Genomic DNA, 18,820 nt, shown 5'->3' on the forward strand with positions numbered 1-18,820 from the left:
ATGGAGTTAAACTGTAGGACATGCTTGTATCATACTTACTAAATTTTAAGCATCTATGCTGTTAATATTTGTTATTTATGGTCCATTTTTCATTTTTAAATACATTTTTTTATAAGAAACATAAATTACATAAGAATTTTATATAATTGAATTTGTGGTGAGTTGCAGTGTCACCTTTGTTCAATAGTACCACTGTCAGTTTCAACATTTTCATTCATTCATTTAGTAACAAGCAGTTTGAAAACAGGGATTATACAGGTTTCTGATCATGACTCAAACACACAGCCCACATGGAGAGAAAGGCCTCTTCTGAAGGTAAATACTTGCAAGAGTTTAAAATGGTTTAAGACAACGCATCTTTTTCCACATTTAAAGTCAGAAATTGTATTTTCACTTTGAATTGACTTCTTCAGTCCAGAGAGCTAAATCGTACTAGCATGATGATGTATTCTTTAAATGTTTGGAACTGAATGTGCATGCGCCACAATGCCTCCGAGGTAAAAGTTTTCAATTCACAATGCAATCGTTATATATCTTCAAATTTTCCTGAAAACATTCAAGTGCAGTAAAGAAACTAATCTCTTCAAAACAGAGGTATGACCATTTGACTGAAAATAACTTTTGTATCATATTAAATCTACATCTCTAGTGTAAAGCTGGTGCTATATAATCTCTGCATTCTGAATGTGTCCGGGTAATATAAAGAATATAAATCAAAAGACAAACAGTGGAAAAATCGCTAGAACTACTTTCATGCATTATCCTCATAGTGATCTCTGTCTCACCTTGAAGTGACTTCTGCTGAATTTGGCTGAACTTTAAGCACCACACGTCTTTCAAAAAAAGATACTGATCAAAAATGGTCTGAAGCACCAAGTTTCCATTCCAGATTGTTTGCAGCGTTCATTCACTTATCAGACTTTTTCTTGTGCTCTAAGCTGAATTGTGCCAGTTTTCAGTCTCCGATTTAGTCTTTGCAGAGATGCCTTCAGCCGACACATTAAACACTGTTGCATGGCAGGAAAATGTTAGTAGGAAATTTTAACATCTTTTAAGCTAGACCAAATCGTGTTCCGGTGACACCGATGCCGATCTGTAAATGCAGAATCTGAAATGTTACACTGGCCACATGGCTTATAGCTAATGTACAGCAAATAGAATATAGTGATTTTTACTCTCTTATTAACTTATGAGAATGCTTGTAACCCCAACACCCCACAACATGAGAACTTAAGTGCATTTTCAATGCATAATAAAGGTTTTAAAAACATATAAAAATCTTCTTTAAATTCATTCCTTTTCTGTTTACAAAAACACGTTGGTCCACATGGGATCTACTTGTTCAGAAACTTCTCTGATTCTGCACACCTCATTGACAGAAAATACTCCCAGACATCTCCTCAGTCCTTTGGTCCAATAATAGCTCTCCTCCAAAAGCTTCTTCTTCATTCTACCGGTGTATCCTGAAAATAGCTGTCATTCATCATCTGGCTCTTTGATTTTCTTTTATCAGAGGGAAGTTGCACTGAAATCCCGCTCCAAGCGTTCGGAGAGATCTCTAAAAGTCTTTTCACCATTTGGGATGAGTGAAGGAGATGTTATACTGCTTTGCCCAGCGTGCAAACACCTGTTTCTCTGTAATGAAGCGATGGTGGTTCCCTCTGCGGCCGCTCTCATTCTGCAGATATGTTAAACATTCATCAGGTCCCCGGGGCTTGTAGTAGTGGTAGGGCATCTTTTTGGATCCAGGTTTTTTTCTAAAAAGGAAAGGGCATTGTTACGTGCTGTAGTTTTGTTTGTGTTTTCTCTCTCTCCTGTGTGTGCTCCCCAGGTGTTGCTCCTCAGCCTCAGAGTGCCCAGCATCACCTGTGGCTAATTACTAATCAGGGGCAAACTATAAAGAGCAGGAGAGGAGGCTGCCAGTTGCTAGTGGGTTGTTGGACTGTGTGTGTCTTTGACGTTGACAAACTTAGTGTGATCCTTCTGTGGAAGGATTGTGTTCGGATTAAGGCCTTATTGTTCATATCTTGAGTGTTAGTTTTGAATTGGCTTCTCATTTGTTAAGTGTTTTTTAGAAGAAGCTGGTTTTGTGTTGCACATTTTGATTTAGTTTGTTAATAAATCATTTTAAACTTTGCATATTTAGTTCCTATTTCTTTCCCTGGGTTTTAATTTATTGTTACTCCCCTCATCCCATAGCCATCTTGGGGAACGTAACAGGCATAAGGTTGACATAATGTGAGGACTCATAGGTTGTTGGTATTTTAAAGGTCTATTGTGTAAGCTCAAGGTATCTATTGACAGAAATTAAATAAACCATTCATAAAAAACAGTCATTAGTGTACCGTGTTTCAAAAAATACCTTTATTTAAGTATAGTCAGTCTGACTGCACCCCTTTTTAGACTACTCTGAAGAGACGTATCTGGACGACAAGTTAGATACACATTGCTAAGTCTCTATCCCAGTTGACATGTAGTTGTGGTAGCAATGTGTAGCCACGCCTAAAAACTAAATTGTCTGTTTTACTGCAAATGGAATCATAATTTATAAAATGTACAACTTGATGTTTTGAGTATTTTTCTCATCCGGTTGCATAGAAGTCAAGCCCCTGCTGGCCACTTGAAAGAATGCAGGTTTTAGGCCATTCCACATTGGCTTTAATCTTGAAACCAAGAGTCTACGTCCACTTCTAAGTCAACGATTTATACAGTAACCAGGAAATATACAATCAAAGCACTAGCTTTATAGAGGGCTTTTTGGATTTGTTTAAAGTTTTGCATCAACACAAAGTTCTCCTACACCCTGCAGAGGAGAGGGTTAGGGGAGGGTTTATTCTACAGTGCTCCTTTTTAGAGTCCAAATAGGAGGATTATCGCCATCATTATACTCACGAGCAGTGATTAGATGGAACCATCCCGTAAACTTTGATGTTATCACAAATCTCAATGGCTATGACCATGGTGAACCAGCCTGTGCTCAACCACGAGTGAGATTTTTGTCTGCACAAAAACAGAAAAACATTAATGAAAGTAGCATGAGAATGATCAAAAAAAAAAATAGTTACACATTATGCTAAATACTCACCTATCTCGTCCCGTCTCCGTATGGAATAGATTGTCAAATCTGCGCATCTTGGTGGGTGTGACACTGAAACAAGACAAGTTGCTGTAGGTCATGCTGACTCTTTGGATCAATCTGTACAAGGTTCCTTTTGCATCCTTCCCAATCTTGTTTGGGGGTCCCCAGAAGATGATCACAGGGTTGCTGTCTGTCTGGTGTAGGAACTCATTGGGCTTGCGGACCACCCTGAACACACTGGAGTGAGCCACAACCCTCAGAGTGGTGTGGTTCCCCACATCAGTCTCGTACCCCATCGTAGGAGCGTCATTCATCCGGATCACGCACTCTGTATGGTCAATCTCTTCTCCTGCTCCACTGCCTAAGACGTGGCTGGAGCTTGTCACCAATGCACAGTTATGGCAACGTAGGGACATGTTCTGAAAGAAAAAAACAACATTTTCAAGATAAAGGTGACTATCACTCATAGTGGGAAATACAGTCCATTTATAATACCGTGGTTGGGGATTTAGTAGTCAATTTGTAATGAAATGCTAAGAATGCTGAGAAGTTCCCAGAGCTTGCACATATATATATATTTTTTTAAATCTGGTGCTAAAAAACATTTTCAACATGGTTTGAACCTTCTATGAGGAGTTTTTCAGTGGTTATGAAACAGTCTTAGATTTATTCTGAAATGGAAAAAGATGTTTGTTATTTTTCACACTACAAAGTTCACAGTGAATAGCAAGTTGGTCAGTTAGAGGGAAGCATTAAGAGATTTGTTTAAACAATCTAACACAAGGGTGAACGGCTGCCAAAATCCACACAGAAAAATGTCCTAATAGGTGCTTTAGATATGAACCAGTCTTCAACTACAGACTGGCTTTCCATTAAATTTGGTATACAAATTCATACGAACAAGTTTCAGGTTATATAATTTACATATTAAGCAATACTACAGGTCTGTTGGGCAGTGGGCCCACCAGAGAATAAACCTTCATAGAGGCAAATAAGGTGGTGAACAAACACATCTGGAATGACCTACACAAACACGACTTTCAATCCAGGGTTATCATCATGTCAACATATTTTGTTGTTGTTGTTTTTTTAACTGTGCTTCACTTAATAAGAGATCTGCAGTTCGATCCCTGGTCCCTTCAGTCTGCATGTATCAGTGTTTTTGGCCGAGATACCGAAAATCAGATTAGTCTGGATGGCTCTAATATGGTTTTAGGTTTCTGAGTGAATGATAATTAAATAAGAACTGGCGGAGCATCCTGTGTGAGCATCCTGTGTGAGTTTCTGTGTTACATAGGGGGAAAGGCGTGTAGCATAGATCGTTAACCCTTAAGTAAATTTCAAAACAAACAAAGAACTGGCAATTCCTCAGCAGAGCTTAATGTTGTTGTAGTTAGCATATGCCAGATTCCTATCTAAAATAATAAAGAGGGTTAAACCAAGTGGCGAAAATCTGGTCTTCAAAAAAAGAAGCCAATGAGGAAGTGTGAAAAAGTGCAGTTTTCAAGTGTCTACGCGCTTTTTGGACTGAAAAGAATAAACTTTATTCATCCACAGAGAGTCCTATACCAGGGGTTATCCTTGAATCTAATTATTCTAGAAATTAATGTTAGGCAGATAATCCTGGGGCTGTGATTATAACTTGTTCATCTGTCCTCCAAACGGTGTTAGAGGAGTAATTTTACATCGCTCCATCCACTAGGAAAGAGTAGACTAGCAGGTTGGTAGGGAGTGAGCGCTCATTTAGTTCAATAATTAGTTAACTAATATGTGGTGAGCTTCCGTTAGCTATAGCAAAGTATTCACCTCTTTTTGCATGTCCAGGACATGTTACAGTTAAGCATGAGCAGCATATAGCTCTTATAGAAGCACATTCAGAGAAGCTTTCAAACAACAAAATGCTCATGACAGCAGGTTTACACTTTCTGGAAATCAGTATTGTTATGGTGGCTGCTTTCAGCATAAGATCATTTATTTGCAAGTGTTGGTGCTCAATATAAATATGGAGCATAAAGAAAGCATAGATCGAGAACAGGAAGGTGTTATCTGACCCATCTGGAAAGAAACTTCAGGAAGCTGCTCCGCTCTGAATTCTCTTCCTGTTTGTTTTGATTTACTGACCTTTAACATTGTGTTCTGAACTTTAAATAATGTCCTGATAATATTACGTAAGCAGCAGTCATGCTTATTTGTTGCCTTCAAGGACAACAGTAAGAATGCATTTAGTTTATGATGGGATACCACTTTCTTGTTGGTATCTTTTAGTTGAAAGACTAATTGTGTATTGTTGCGTGTATTATAATTGTGTCAACTCAGTTTAGCTTTTTAAGGTTTTAAAGTTTTAACAGTCTCAACATGAACATATGATCAGCTCAGCAGTAGAAGATATATTGAACTTTTGCCCCATGCTTAGTCAAACTGCATGCAAACTAGATTTGAAATCAGTCCTGATTCCTGACAGATACAAATCATCTCAGGGGGGTAATACGATTTCAGTGTTTGTGCACAGCTCATTTGGTACCTTATTTCCGCTGACCGGCACATATCCCTCTCTGCCAGTCCACCTCTTCAGATCTGTTGTCACCAGAGCATGATTTGTGGCCACATGGAAGGGAGCATAGACGCCATCGCTGACATTGTTGGAGCCATACAGGATGAGGAGTGTCATCAGGACAAAGATGGCCGCCAAGATTACCATCCTGTGGCTCTGTTGTCCCTTTTAAGCAACAGTTGTTAAATGTCACTAAAGACTTAAACTCAAGTGCAGCACCTTAGAACAGGTTTATACTTAAACTTGAAAATGTGTAGGGTATTGTACATCGGCACTTCATCACATTTTCTCCATCAAACTATGATGTTTACCTTTGGCTTAGTTCATAGTTTTGGTATGGTGTATATTTTTATTTCTGTTAACCTAAATTTTTATACTTGCACCTTTAATGAACCCATTCAATCTAAAGATATTAAAATACTTAGACACTCAGTGCTGGATGACAGTCACTTTCAGAGAGAGTACCTTTGCTGATTTTATAGATACTTCAGATCTTGATATTTTCATGATGGTTATTACACTTGTTGTAATGTTAGGTGATTTAACTCCATTGATTAAAGACACACCATCTCTTATTTATTTTCATCACCACTCCTATCTTGCTGTGGTGGCAGAGTAGCCGTTGTTCATGAAAATCATAAAATTGGACACCGGTAGCCTATTGTTTAGTTTGCAGGCCCCATGTACAGAGACAAAAAAAAAGGACCTTGGCTCGTTTCTCGCATGCCATTCTCCACACTTTCTCTTTCCAATTTCTCATTCTATCCACTGTCCTGTCTCTCTATAATATATGTATAAAAGCCCAGAAATAAATATATATTAAAAATAAAAAAATACCCCAAGGTTCAATTCTGGGCCCCCTCCTCTTCTCATATTTAATGCTTCCACTTATTCCTTTCATTTGTGTGTATAATTTCCCTTTTCCTAGCTATCCCTACAGAGCGCAGTTTTATTTACCTTTAAACACAATCATTCCAGCTGCCTCAACGCCCTCAAATATGGTTTCAATGCCATCAAATGTTGCATGTTTAAACGTTTTTTTCCCAGTTAGACGATATCAAACATGAAATTCAAGATTTTTATCAGCAAAATGCCAGATAGCAGATTTTAAAGGAACCTGATGGTTTGTCATTAAAAGTTGCTCAACTCAGAAATATCACAAAAATCCAGACAATTTTATGTAAAGCTGATTTGGAGAAGGCTATTAATGCTTTCCTTTCATCTTGATTTAAACTGAAACTCACTCCTATCACTAATGTTTAAGCACACCTACACTGACTCCCAGTATGTTTTAGAATTTTATTTACAATTTACAGATTCCTTTTAAGGCACAAGAAGGTCTGGCACCTGTACTTTGAAAAAGTCTGCTAGAAGAAATTAAGGCAGTAAAATCCATTTCATCTTTAAAAATATCTTCTTAAACAGACTTTTATAAACAGTTTTTAATATATATATATATATATCTTTTTTTAAATAATCCTCTACCTTAATCTTGTGTAATGTTTTAGTAAACACCTGGTTTAGTTATAATTTTTATGAGCCTTGTGTTTGCACTGTTGCTTTTCCACAAAAGGTGTACCTCAGGGATAGGCATGAATACAGTTATTTGAATATCTTTTTTATTTCATTTTATCATTGTTGTAGTGTTGTTTTACAGAAATTTTATAGAAATTATGACTATTATTGTTATTATTACTTATGATAGGCCTTCTTCAAGAACCCTTTCCATATTGAACATTTTCAATGCAGGACTGGAATTTTTACTGTGATGTAGCCTATTAATACATTCCCAAAATGACTTTACATCCTTCACACCACATGTAGGATGGGCCTACATTAAAAAAAGAACGTGGCTGTGTAAACGGATCGCACTAAACATTAAACATTAATTAAATCACACAATAATTATAGCCTCGTATCAAAAAGGCTTACCTTGCCGCTGAGCCTGAGCCCCATCCTGTCAGATCAGGCAGTGTACCAACACACTGGCTGTGACTATCTGTCATCATACCTTAACCGCAAGACAGACGAAAAAAAACAACTGTGACTCCGAAAACGGTCCCCCGCTATTGGTTTAGTGTTTATTTCTAGCCTATAAATGATGTCAAATGAAGTATAGGTAGATTATTTACAATTCGATAGGCTATCACGCAACAATACGCAAAGTAGTCTAATTAATGAACCGTTATTTAGGTTAAAATTATGCATCAAAACAAATGGAAAAATATGCAAACTAGGGTAAAAAAATAAAATAATAAGCAAGGCATTTTTAGTTTTTAAGTAGGCTACCCACCGCCATAAACCTAGAAGCCAATTATTTATTTATTTTGCAAGAAAAATGCCACATTACGCAGCTGTTCTCTGTCCATTGTTGACGTACATTTGGTAAATAGCCTATCTTTATAAAACAATGGCCAAATCCGGCAAATGTGATTAAGGTATCGGTTAAGCTGTCATGTCAAAAGTGTCAGAATTAACGCCAGTGTTTGTTAATCCGCTTTACCGTTTCATGGCCGAGTTGGATCTGCTGTGTTGATGTGTCCCTCATCTCTCGCGCTCCCCATCTTCCTGCACCACATCTGACGTCATCACAACGTCCCCCACTGCAGCACATAGATTAGTTGTGTTGGGGGATGTCCGACTTCATTGAGGAGTGTGCGTGTGTGTGTGTGTGTGTGTGTGTGTGTGTGTGTATGAACTCCCCTTAAACGCACCTGAATCTAAAAGCCCCTACATCAATGTCTTAATTTGACTTCAATTCTGGTCCCCCTCCTCTTCTCCCATTTAATGCTTCCACTTATTCCTTTCATTTGTGTGTATAATTTCCCTTTTCATAGCTGTCCCTACAGAGCGCAGTTTTATTTACCTTTAAACACAATCATTCCAACTCCCCTTAAACGCACCTCAATCTAAAATGTGTAAATTTCACTTCAAGTAAAATACATCTTTAAGGCTAGCTTTCTTAAACTAACGTATTTGTTATTTGTGCTTGTGTTTATATCAGAGGTCTAGGACCAGTCTCTTTTAGTGTGATGTTCCTTCAGAGAGTAAAAATGCTCAACTCCTGTGGCTCACTGTGTAATTGGACCAAAACCTCATGCCACAAGAACAGTTTCTTTCTCTGTGCTGCCAGCCTCATTAACAATGCCCCGCTCTACCCCCCACATGATGATGGAGAATCATCCATCCACAGAGTGTGGTCATTTTCAATAATGCTAAGACTAACACAGATCTCATGTGTTACATTAATACACACTGGTCTTGAATATGTTATATAATTCAGAATTGCTCTAATAATTGATCTTGCACACAACTGCATAGTTTCTCCAGTGCACATTTTGTGTTATATTATCTTTTTTTAAATTGCTTTTTATATTTTAATTGAATTTTATTGAAGTGCCTATACCAATGCACCAAGTCAAATTTTTTGAATGTGGAAATGTAATTGATGATGAACCTGATTCTGATTCTAGTCTAAATCAGCTGAATTTTAAAACTGGCCTGGCTTGATTTCTCATTCTGGGAAAAACAAAAACAGCCAAACAATAAATATGTTTCATAAAACGTCTAATGTGTGATTGAACATGTTTTAAAATGAATATGTTGGAGGATTTTGATCGGACAAACGTCCCTCAAAGTGTCAGTCTGCGTCTCTCAGTATCTCTTATTCACTACCCTAAAATAAACCAAATGTTCTGAGGCTTGAAACATCTTACTAGTCCCAATCGTAGGTTATCTGATTAATAACTGCATACTTTTTAAGACATTTTAAGTGATTACATTATTATTATTATTTTTCTTTCAGTGATAAAAATTATATTTGAAATGTAAAAAATGACATAAAAGGTACGCCTGATGTAGGAGCTTCATTTGGGCATGAACTCAATCAGTTTTACACCCCAAAAATATCCGGACTACAAGGTTCAGCTCTGCTTTAAATAAAAGCCCTGTTGAACATTTAAAGCTCAACTGCACCATTATAAAACTAACACTAACACTACTATACTAACAGTGGTGGAATTAACTGGATCTCGTGAGGCCCTCACGTCGCCTCACATCTAATTCGCCAAAAAGTTGCACTAGAACACACCGCAAAGACTACAGCCGACAGCCAACCACCACGTACGTTCTGCGCATGCGTGAGAGTAAACAACCATGCCAGCAGGCGGCGGTAGTCCGTTGTTATACGAAACGACCATTTTCACACCGCTGTCGCTCACCACTCGTAGGCTATAGGTAGCCTACAAATCGAAAATAATGTTTGATAAAAAGTTGAAAATAGCACTGGCGTTGTCAGCCCTTGTTCTTTAAGTGGAAAAAGAAAAGAGGCGGAGGTGACAAAGAAGGAGAAACCACACTAATGGGTGAAAGCATGGATAGCCTACTACAGCGGCATGCTCAAGGGGCTTTCCCGATTCCGAACTCTGTGTCGAGCTGCAGATAAGTGAAACCTCTAAACAGCCAGTCAGAGAGATTCCTCTCACTGATGCAGGTTACAATGTTCATCTCTGCTTTAAATCAAATTAATTATTGCAGCAGTGGAAAATCACTTAAAAAATCAATGAAACTACAGCCATCAATAGCTGTGGTGGAATTAACTGTTACTCAAGGTAAATACATCTGAATGAACAGTATCTGTATTAAACATTTAAACACATTTAAAAAAAAACAAATGGAAAATGTGTGACACTGTCTATGAAGCTCTTTTTGTGCACGCCCACATTGTCCCGAGATGATATCCTACCAGTCAAAAAGCACATGTTGATGGACAAAGGCTGTATAGATACACATGTGCAGACCACATTCATGGGATCTACTATAAATAGAGACCAAGAGAATCTAATCTGAGGCCAAGAGCTGACACAAAGGCAGACTGTGTTTAACAGATTTATTCATAGTGACATCAATCAGCAGTGACGAGTGCTCAAGTTTACATTCAAGTTTTCATTACATTTATGGTCACCAAAAGGCCATTAAAAACATATTTCAATTCAAACATGTAATGCCTGAAAATTATTTTGACACAGTAGTTCATTCAGAAGTGCATTACAGTAACTAATACAGTCTTTGGAATTAGTCATAAAATAACAATTATGCAATCTTAAAGGCAGAGCTATTTTTTTCCAGCAAATAAAATGAAAAGGGTAAACTTTTTTTCTTTTTTTCTGAAGACAAGAAACTAGTTCCATGATTAACAGTGTTTTTTTCAGCCATTGATTTGAAGAAATGCTGTCTGTGATGGACACTTAGCTCTCAGTAGTTACATTTAGATAATATGAGGTCTAGGTTTGGTATAAACATATCATCAAATAATCACTGCGTCTCACTGAGCTCCATCACTCATTCATTATTCGTGTCACCACTAATTTCACAAAGACAACAACTGCATTACATTTACATTATGCACAAGGGAACAGGTGAGTTAAAAGGTAGAGCTAACCTCTGCTACTTAAAGCATTTAAGCCCTTTCCCTTGTCGCAGTCAGGGCATAAAATAAGAGTAAAGCTTCAACATTAAAACCTTAAAGGTCACATATTATCCTCCTTTTCAACCAGTTTAAATAAGTCCTGAGCTTTCCAAAACATGTCTGTGAAGTTTCTTGTTCTAAATCCACTCTGATTCTGTATTTTATCATGCCTATAAACCCCTATATTTCAGCCCTGCTCAGAACAGGCTGTTTTTGTATCTTGACAAGAGTTGTGTCTGACCACGCCCCTCTCTGGAAGGGCTTGGGTGGCTCTTTCTTTCCCACACCATGCCCAATTGTTTACGGTGAGAAGGCAGACTCGGAGGGCAGAACAAACACCTAGCTGTGGGAGTGTCACCCATCTGGGGGAGGGGTTACTGCCCTTTGTGATGTCATAAAGGGAACATCTCCAAACAGCTGTTTGAGCACACATTTTCTGAAAAGTCTAGAAGGCAAAGGACAGAGAGGATAGACTTTTCTCATAATAGGGGGGATTGAAGAAAGACTAGGGACACATATTAGTTTAATATGCTGCTTGATGTGTGTGTTCATTTTTTTTTGGTTTAGTCAATGAGCACTTAGATTAAAGCTTGGCATCCTAGTGACCACAACTACTTGAGGAATGGGGAAAAAAGGACTTTCAAATGAGTTATGTTAAACTGAATCTTATTTTACTATTTTAAAAATAATAAACTGTATCGTAATAGTAGTTTGTGGGGATTTTCTTCAGCTTTAAGCTTGACTACAAGACACACGTCAATGAACAACATGACATTACATTTCTTTAACATTTCTCTGTCAGGTCTTAAGGCAAAAGTTTACTAAAAAGAACGATATTGTAGCAAAAATTTCTCAATTAATCAATTATTTGATCAACAGAAAACTAATCCTAAAATGTATTGGCAATCCCCCATTCTTAATGTAAAATGCAAACATAATTTTCTTGTTTTCACAATGTAAATGAAGTTACTTTAGGTTTGTAACCACTGTTTAAACAAATTATTTAAAAAAAGGAAACTTCTCTAAAGCTTGTTCTCGGATAAAGCGGTAGCCTCCCTTATATCGCTTTGCTGATCTCTTTCTGTACATGTGCGTTTAGTGATATCTCACAAAAGAAACATCTCCTCCTGCTGTCATTTAAAAGTCAAGTGTTTAAAAAGACGGCAAATCCCATGGAGAATGTAAAAAGAAAAAAGGCCATGTTGGCAGCGTGTGTTTAAAAGCCTCATCTGACACCAACCTGCCCTACAGCAGCATTTACAGGCATTCAAAATGACCAACTGTTAGAACTGTTTGAGTACTAAACAACTACATGAAAATGAAAAATGCCAGATTAACTGTTGATCTAAAAAAATGCTTTTGTCACAGCAAGGAATCATTACACTTCCTGTTTCATAAAGTAAAAATGTGTATTGTAGCTGCAGCATAAAATAGTGCACAATAAGACTTAAAATCAAGGCACAGGTATGAAGACATTAAGAAGTGTTCGCTTTCGTTTGAACTCCTCTTAGTTTCTAGTTTAGTGGCTCTAAAGTCTTTCTCAGCATCAACACTGACATATGGCTTAATACAGCTGATGTATTTCGTAATACTGGGGATGGTACCCACCACATGTTAGCAGCTAAATGCAGCTAAATCTGGCTAACTGCATTCACATTGAGCCAGTTTAAAATGTTTGTGACCGTTAAAGTTCCACCAGTAACAATCCAGTATATGATAAAAGTTCTACAGCAGTTCAAGGCAAATCTATAGACTTCAACAAAGAGGAACAAAAACCAGGCAAAAGGACATACCGCTGCTCAGTAAAAGGAACACTGTGTAGTAAATATCTTCTTCTTCAGGGGCTCCATGAGGGGTGTTTAAACTCAATCTTGTGCTGGGTTGCCCACCTGGCATAGATGGCCTTCTCAGTGATGAATCGATGACCCCCGCGCTGAGTGTGCTCGTGGACCTTGTACATCCTGCATTCATTGATCCTGCTCTTCTCATAGTAGTGGTAAGGAACAGGACTTTGGTTGGCTTGGCTATTCGGAGGAAACATCAGATTACCAAAAAACGAACGTGGTTGCAAAAAACTGCTTGAAAGGAACTAGATGAGAAATTATCCCTACGTGATCTGAGATGATTTATATCTAAATAAAGATTTTTCTAATGAGTTTATAGTTTCACCTGATGGTTTTAAGACTTCCTCAACAGATCTTGATAGATCATTAAAAAAATATATCCCGCCTAACCTAATTTATTATTCCACCTGCTTCTTCATCAACATGTTATCGGTTAAAAACAAGGCCAAACTCTCACGCATCACAACCACAGCTGCCATAATAACTGTTCCCCCCACACCCAGCCGAACAGAACTCAACAACAGGGCCACTGCACGCATGTCAACCTGAATAAAACAGGACATCAGACATCCACTAAACATCCAGCTCCCCCTACTTCCCTCAGGACGCAGGTACAGAGCACTGAGGTGCAGAAGGGATCACCTTGGGAAAATCCTGATCCCTGCTTTTATAGCTGCCCTGAACTAAAGGCCTGTCTGAGCAGGCCAATAATCTTGAAAATGTGTGTATATATTCCAGGTCCTCACTCTCTGTGCTTTTGTGCAGCACAAACTAATATCAAAATGCGCTTACTAAGCTGTATTCTTACTTTTACTCTTATTTGTGTAAATATTTCTTGTACTTATTGCTTGATATCTTACTTACATTCATATTCTATTTTATTAATATTTATATATTACTATATTTCTACTGCTATATTGTGTTTAGAGCAACTGTAACAACCGAGTTCCCCTCTGGGATTAAGAAAGTATTTCTGATTCTGATTCCTGAACTCTGGGTTGTTGTTTGGCATTGTTTGTTTCATACACTGTGTTTTGTGTATGTACTGTTCTTTGGTGGGACATTTCTGTTGGACAGAAATGAGGATGTGAAAAGGAACGTCCCCATGAGGACAATAAAGTCTAAAGCAAAGGGTTTCATTTGAGGCATCCTGTGACTGACAAGCCACTACAAAGATGACCAGGCAACCAGGATAGAGATTTAGCAATACTGTATCCATCCTCTCGTCCAAAAATAAGATCACTTCTAGCTCCAAAAAACAAAAAAAACAAGACATCAACGGCATAAATAACAAACTTGCTTCAAAATGCCATCGCAAAGATCAACAGGTCACAGTGGCTTATGCAACCTTTGCATAACCTAAAATTGGGTCTCACCTGCAGAAGTTATCATTGACCATTCCATAAACATGGATGCTGTCGCACATTTCTATAGCAAGAATCATTGTGAAGAATCCAGTGCTGAGGAACGCCCCGGTCTTCATCCTGAATAAGAGACACCACACATCTGTTCTTATAAAAACATACTTGTTCATGATTAATATAAAAGAATGAGATCAGCTATATACTTCTTCTCTTTACAGTTGATAACATTGTAACAGGCTGGGCAACATGCCGATGTTCACTGTTATTATTCCAAAGTTCACAGTGCCAAGACTGTTATCTTCAGTTAAACAAAAGGACTGGGTCGTTACTAGGAATTGTCCTGAATGTCAGTGAATGTGTTAGATGACATCAGTGTTAGGTGACACGCTCAGAGGCCGTACGATCTGTCAGAAACCTCTGGTATCTGTGACAGTTATCTGTTTTTATGCCTCTGATTAGCAGAGAGCATGAAAGAGGTGGCTTGTTGTTCTTCCCGCTGAGTAATGAAAATGTTTAGTCTCCGAGTCCGGGGCAGAAGCCATTCACAGACATTTATACTGGCAGGTGTCTTGTTTGTCATTGGCTAAGGCCCACAGTAGCCTGTGCTAAGTTAGGATGAAAAGAGAAGGCAAAACTGGAGAACCTCTCGTGACTTCATTATTGTGGAATTCTAAAATATCAACCCCATTACATTTTGTCATTTAACCTGATATGCATTCATGAGTGTTTTTTTCCCCTTCAAATAATGACTTGTTTTTGGCCTTCCTGTACAAAGTGGAGATTCTTATTTTGAAGGGAAAATAGGGGAAACAGGAAAGGCAAACAAATAAATGATAATAATCCAATGATTCATAAAATGCGGGTGATTTTTGGAAGAATTTGTTAATGTTGCTGATTTTAAAGATAGAACTGATTAAACGTCTTTCTGTTTGTTTTCCTGTATCTGTACCTGTTTTTCCCAGTTTCATTCTGAAACACATTATCGCAGTGTTGAATCTTCTCCCTGGTCAGAGCGTACATCGAGACACTTGGATACTTCTTTGCCATTTTCAGGAGAGAATTGAAGATCCGTCCCTTCCCGTCTTGCCTCATGTTCCTCTCGGGCCCCCAGAATATGTACGTGGTGTTCACTGATTGCTGGAAATAGTAGCTCTCATTTTTAACCAACCAGGGAACGCTGGTATGAGACACAACCCGAACACTGGTGCGGCTTCCCACATCTTTTTCAAACCCCCGCGTGGGTGCATTGTTCATCCGGATCACGCATCCGATCCCGTCTATCTCTTCTCCAGCGCCAGCTCCGAGCATCTGACCCGAGCTGGAGACCAAGGCACAGCGGCTGCAGTGCATGTCCAGGGGCTGTGGAGAATGAAGGCAGAATTTGAAAAAAAAAGATGTTTGAGCTTACATACTGAAATGTATTATGTTATCGCAAGTTGTTTAATACTAGAAACACAATGTTTGTATCAGTACATGTGTCTGTTATTGAAGCCAGACCTGTTTGGTGTGTGCCTCTATGTATTAGCATTGACTTAGCCTTATTGATGTGATCTGTTTAGCAACAACAACAAATGTTTTCAGGAACTATTTATCTGGAATATAAGGTATGTAAACATTTCCTGTCAGACCTGCTCCAACAGCTTAGATGACCTCAAGCACCTCGTCATAGACAGGACCCATTATGTTTAAAATGTCTTTAAAATCATATTCAACCTAATTATATACTTAGAACTGAAATAAAAAAATGTTTTCACCAATTAATCACAATTTAAAACTATTTAACCAATTATGGAAAGGAGTGGGCACAAAAATCCCAATTGTTAATACGGCACAAAATATTAGCAGTTTTTGAATAACAATAAAATATTCGCCAAATTAAAAAAGTGAACCAGTACAATTTAAGCAAATGATGTGAATCTTGACATTTGCTGATTTAACAAAATCTAAAACACAGAAATTAAACAATAATGTGGCTTATAGAGGTCAGGCATAACATGAACCAGTTCTATAGCTTAAGCCTTTAATGGTGCGAGATCATTATGTCAGGGGTCCCAAACCTTTTTTTTCCATGTAAGATACAAATATCAGAGTTGGGACATTTCAGAGTTCTACAATATGTCAGCAAAACAAACACAGTTATAAATAAAAATCAGCTAACTTCTGAATATTCTGGAAAGAACAATGCTGCAGTTACAGCTGTTAAAGTGTCATTTATTATCCTTTAATAATCATAGATACGAAAGAGAAGAGTTATTTAACAACGATGAAATGACCAGCTAGGCTATGTCAATAACAGATAAACGACTCAATCTGACTTACATTTCACATTTTCAGCTTGTGAATCAGGAGCATACGTTGACTTTGTGTAAACTTAATATCTTTAGTTTGGACTGTTGGTTGAACAGAACAAGAATTCTTAACATTTAAACCTGGGCTTTGGGAAATTGGGACTTCCCCTATTTTTTTGACTTTGACACACAAATAGACAAACTAATGAATCTATTCATTGGATGATTCAAGAAAGGATTGGCAGATTCATTTAAAGTGACCATTATTTTCCTGTATTCCTGACCCAATATCTGCCAGTAAAATTGGAATATTCTTCACATTTTAACAAGCAAAATATTACATGCAAAATGTGTAACGTCGAAATCTATTTACAGGTTCATTTTTAACCACTGAGCTTTGGACCCTGCCCTGTAGATGCAATATTCTAGAAACCCAAACCCTGCTTCCCACCTGGTCCATCCTGCCGGGGCTGACCCTCATGTAGCCCCTGAGCCTGGAGCTCTTCTCAGCAGGGGTCGGATCGTCCCGCGTGATCACATGTCCGAACCAAAACAACACAGGGAGGCAAAGGGTGAGCAGGCACAGCCAGCGGCGCATCTGCAGAAGACCAGACAAAGCAAGAGGGGGGCTGTGGTTGAAATGATAACACATCCGGACATGTACAGAGCAAGAACATCTGGCTCAAATATGACAACACACATTGCATTAAAAACCGCCTGTCTTACCAGAGATTTCATATCAAGTCCTTTGGGGAAGAGAATTGTAGCTCAGTTTCAGAGAGCCCGATGCCACTCATGTTTCCAGCTCTTTTAACTCCAGGGAGGAGTGTCGAGAGAGACAAACTCAGCCATGGACGAATCACGATCAAAAGGATTCATACACATTTTTAATGGCTGCTCTCATGCAACTCTGATATATATTGTCGAATCCAGAGACCTCTTCCTTTACGATGTCACGAAAGTGTTTTATCGCCTGACGGTTCCATAATAATATCCCATAACAGGATGTCTAATTTAACTTCAAGCTGTTCTCTTCGCAGGGGATTACCACTATTGCACCCGCTTTGTTGACACAGCAGCCTACTAAATATTGTTTCAATTCCGCACTGTGTTCCTCCACCCAGAATAAAGCTTCCGGTCCGCAACAAAAGCATCACCTGGACACCTACAATTAAAAAAAAAAAAAAAAGAAGTGTATCTTGACCCTTGTCCTAAATCTTAGAGAATGTGTTAATTTGACAATGTTTTAAAAACTACCGCGTGAGAAATATTGCGCAAATGCCTACTTACAGTATTATGTACCTGCTCGCCCTTTTATTTTGAAAGACAGAGGCCACATCCGGAAATTATATTATAGTGAACTTAACACACCTGTGGAACATTCATAATGACGTCTTCAAGTGCCGCTCGTAAATGTATGTTTCCACAACACATGCACGGAAAAAAGCCAGCCGATTGCAAACATACAGTTGATACAGTGATATTATACGAGCCCTTTAAAATATGCGGGTCTATATAATGCAGGATCAGTTGTATTACTATTGTATTTTTGTAAAGGAGAACAATAGCCTGTTTATATTATTATATTGCATATTGTAACATTCTACAAATTAATTTAGCACAAGGTTTTGTCCAAAGCGACGTGTCTCCTCCCTGAGGAGATAAGACTCGCAGATTCCCTCAATTCTTTTAAATCCCTTCTTAAAACATACTTTTACAGACTTGCTTTTATGTGATGTCGTCTTCTTAATGTCTTTTCTTCCTGGTTTTACTATTTTTATCTTCTTTTACTTCTTACTGTTATTTTATTTATGCTCATATCTTAACTCCTCTTATGTTTTAACTTGGTATTTTTTTTTATCTTACTTACTTTGTCTATTTACGTTTCATATTTATATTTACTTTTTATTTTCATTAATATTATGGTTTTGGGTTTTTTGATCCTTTAACCACTTGTTTCTATTTCTTTTACTGCTCTTACCTTCTTATTGCTGTTATCTTTTTATTTGCTTATATCTCTTAGTTTCTCACATCTTTTTAAATCTTTGGTTCCTCTTGGTCTCAGCTCGTGTTGTTGGGTTCTTGTGTTTCCTGGGTTCTTATGATGGTTCTTGTGATGGTCGGATTATATATGTCTGTTGGGTATCGTGCACTTTGGGTTCTTTTCTGTTGAATTGTATTTAATTATTTTTAGTATTTTGCATTTGTTATTTTCTTGCTGTTGTTT

General features: G+C 37.9%; 2 protein-coding genes across 2 annotated transcripts; both read right to left on the reverse strand.

Moving 5' to 3' along the window:
- Window positions 1-129: 129 nt before the first annotated feature.
- st6galnac6 (ST6 (alpha-N-acetyl-neuraminyl-2,3-beta-galactosyl-1,3)-N-acetylgalactosaminide alpha-2,6-sialyltransferase 6) lies at window positions 130-8,274 on the reverse strand. Its single transcript, XM_020634640.3, has 6 exons — window positions 8,134-8,274; window positions 7,563-7,641; window positions 5,601-5,795; window positions 3,086-3,498; window positions 2,893-3,000; window positions 130-1,757 (listed from the first exon to the last, which is right to left on the reverse strand). Exons 2-6 carry the CDS (start codon window positions 7,584-7,586, stop codon window positions 1,571-1,573), a joined length of 927 nt encoding a protein of 308 aa, XP_020490296.2. The 5' UTR covers window positions 7,587-7,641; window positions 8,134-8,274; the 3' UTR covers window positions 130-1,570.
- Window positions 8,275-10,504: 2,230 nt separating this feature from the next.
- On the reverse strand, window positions 10,505-17,682 carry st6galnac4 (ST6 (alpha-N-acetyl-neuraminyl-2,3-beta-galactosyl-1,3)-N-acetylgalactosaminide alpha-2,6-sialyltransferase 4). Its single transcript, XM_020634650.3, has 5 exons — window positions 17,320-17,682; window positions 17,045-17,191; window positions 15,255-15,664; window positions 14,318-14,425; window positions 10,505-13,121 (listed from the first exon to the last, which is right to left on the reverse strand). The coding sequence occupies exons 1-5, from the start codon at window positions 17,329-17,331 to the stop codon at window positions 12,935-12,937; spliced, it is 864 nt and encodes a 287-aa protein (XP_020490306.1). The 5' UTR covers window positions 17,332-17,682; the 3' UTR covers window positions 10,505-12,934.
- Between the last annotated feature and the right edge of the window lie 1,138 nt (window positions 17,683-18,820).

Source organism: Labrus bergylta, chromosome 17, assembly GCF_963930695.1.
Source record: "Labrus bergylta chromosome 17, fLabBer1.1, whole genome shotgun sequence".
NCBI lineage: Eukaryota > Metazoa > Chordata > Actinopteri > Labriformes > Labridae > Labrus > Labrus bergylta.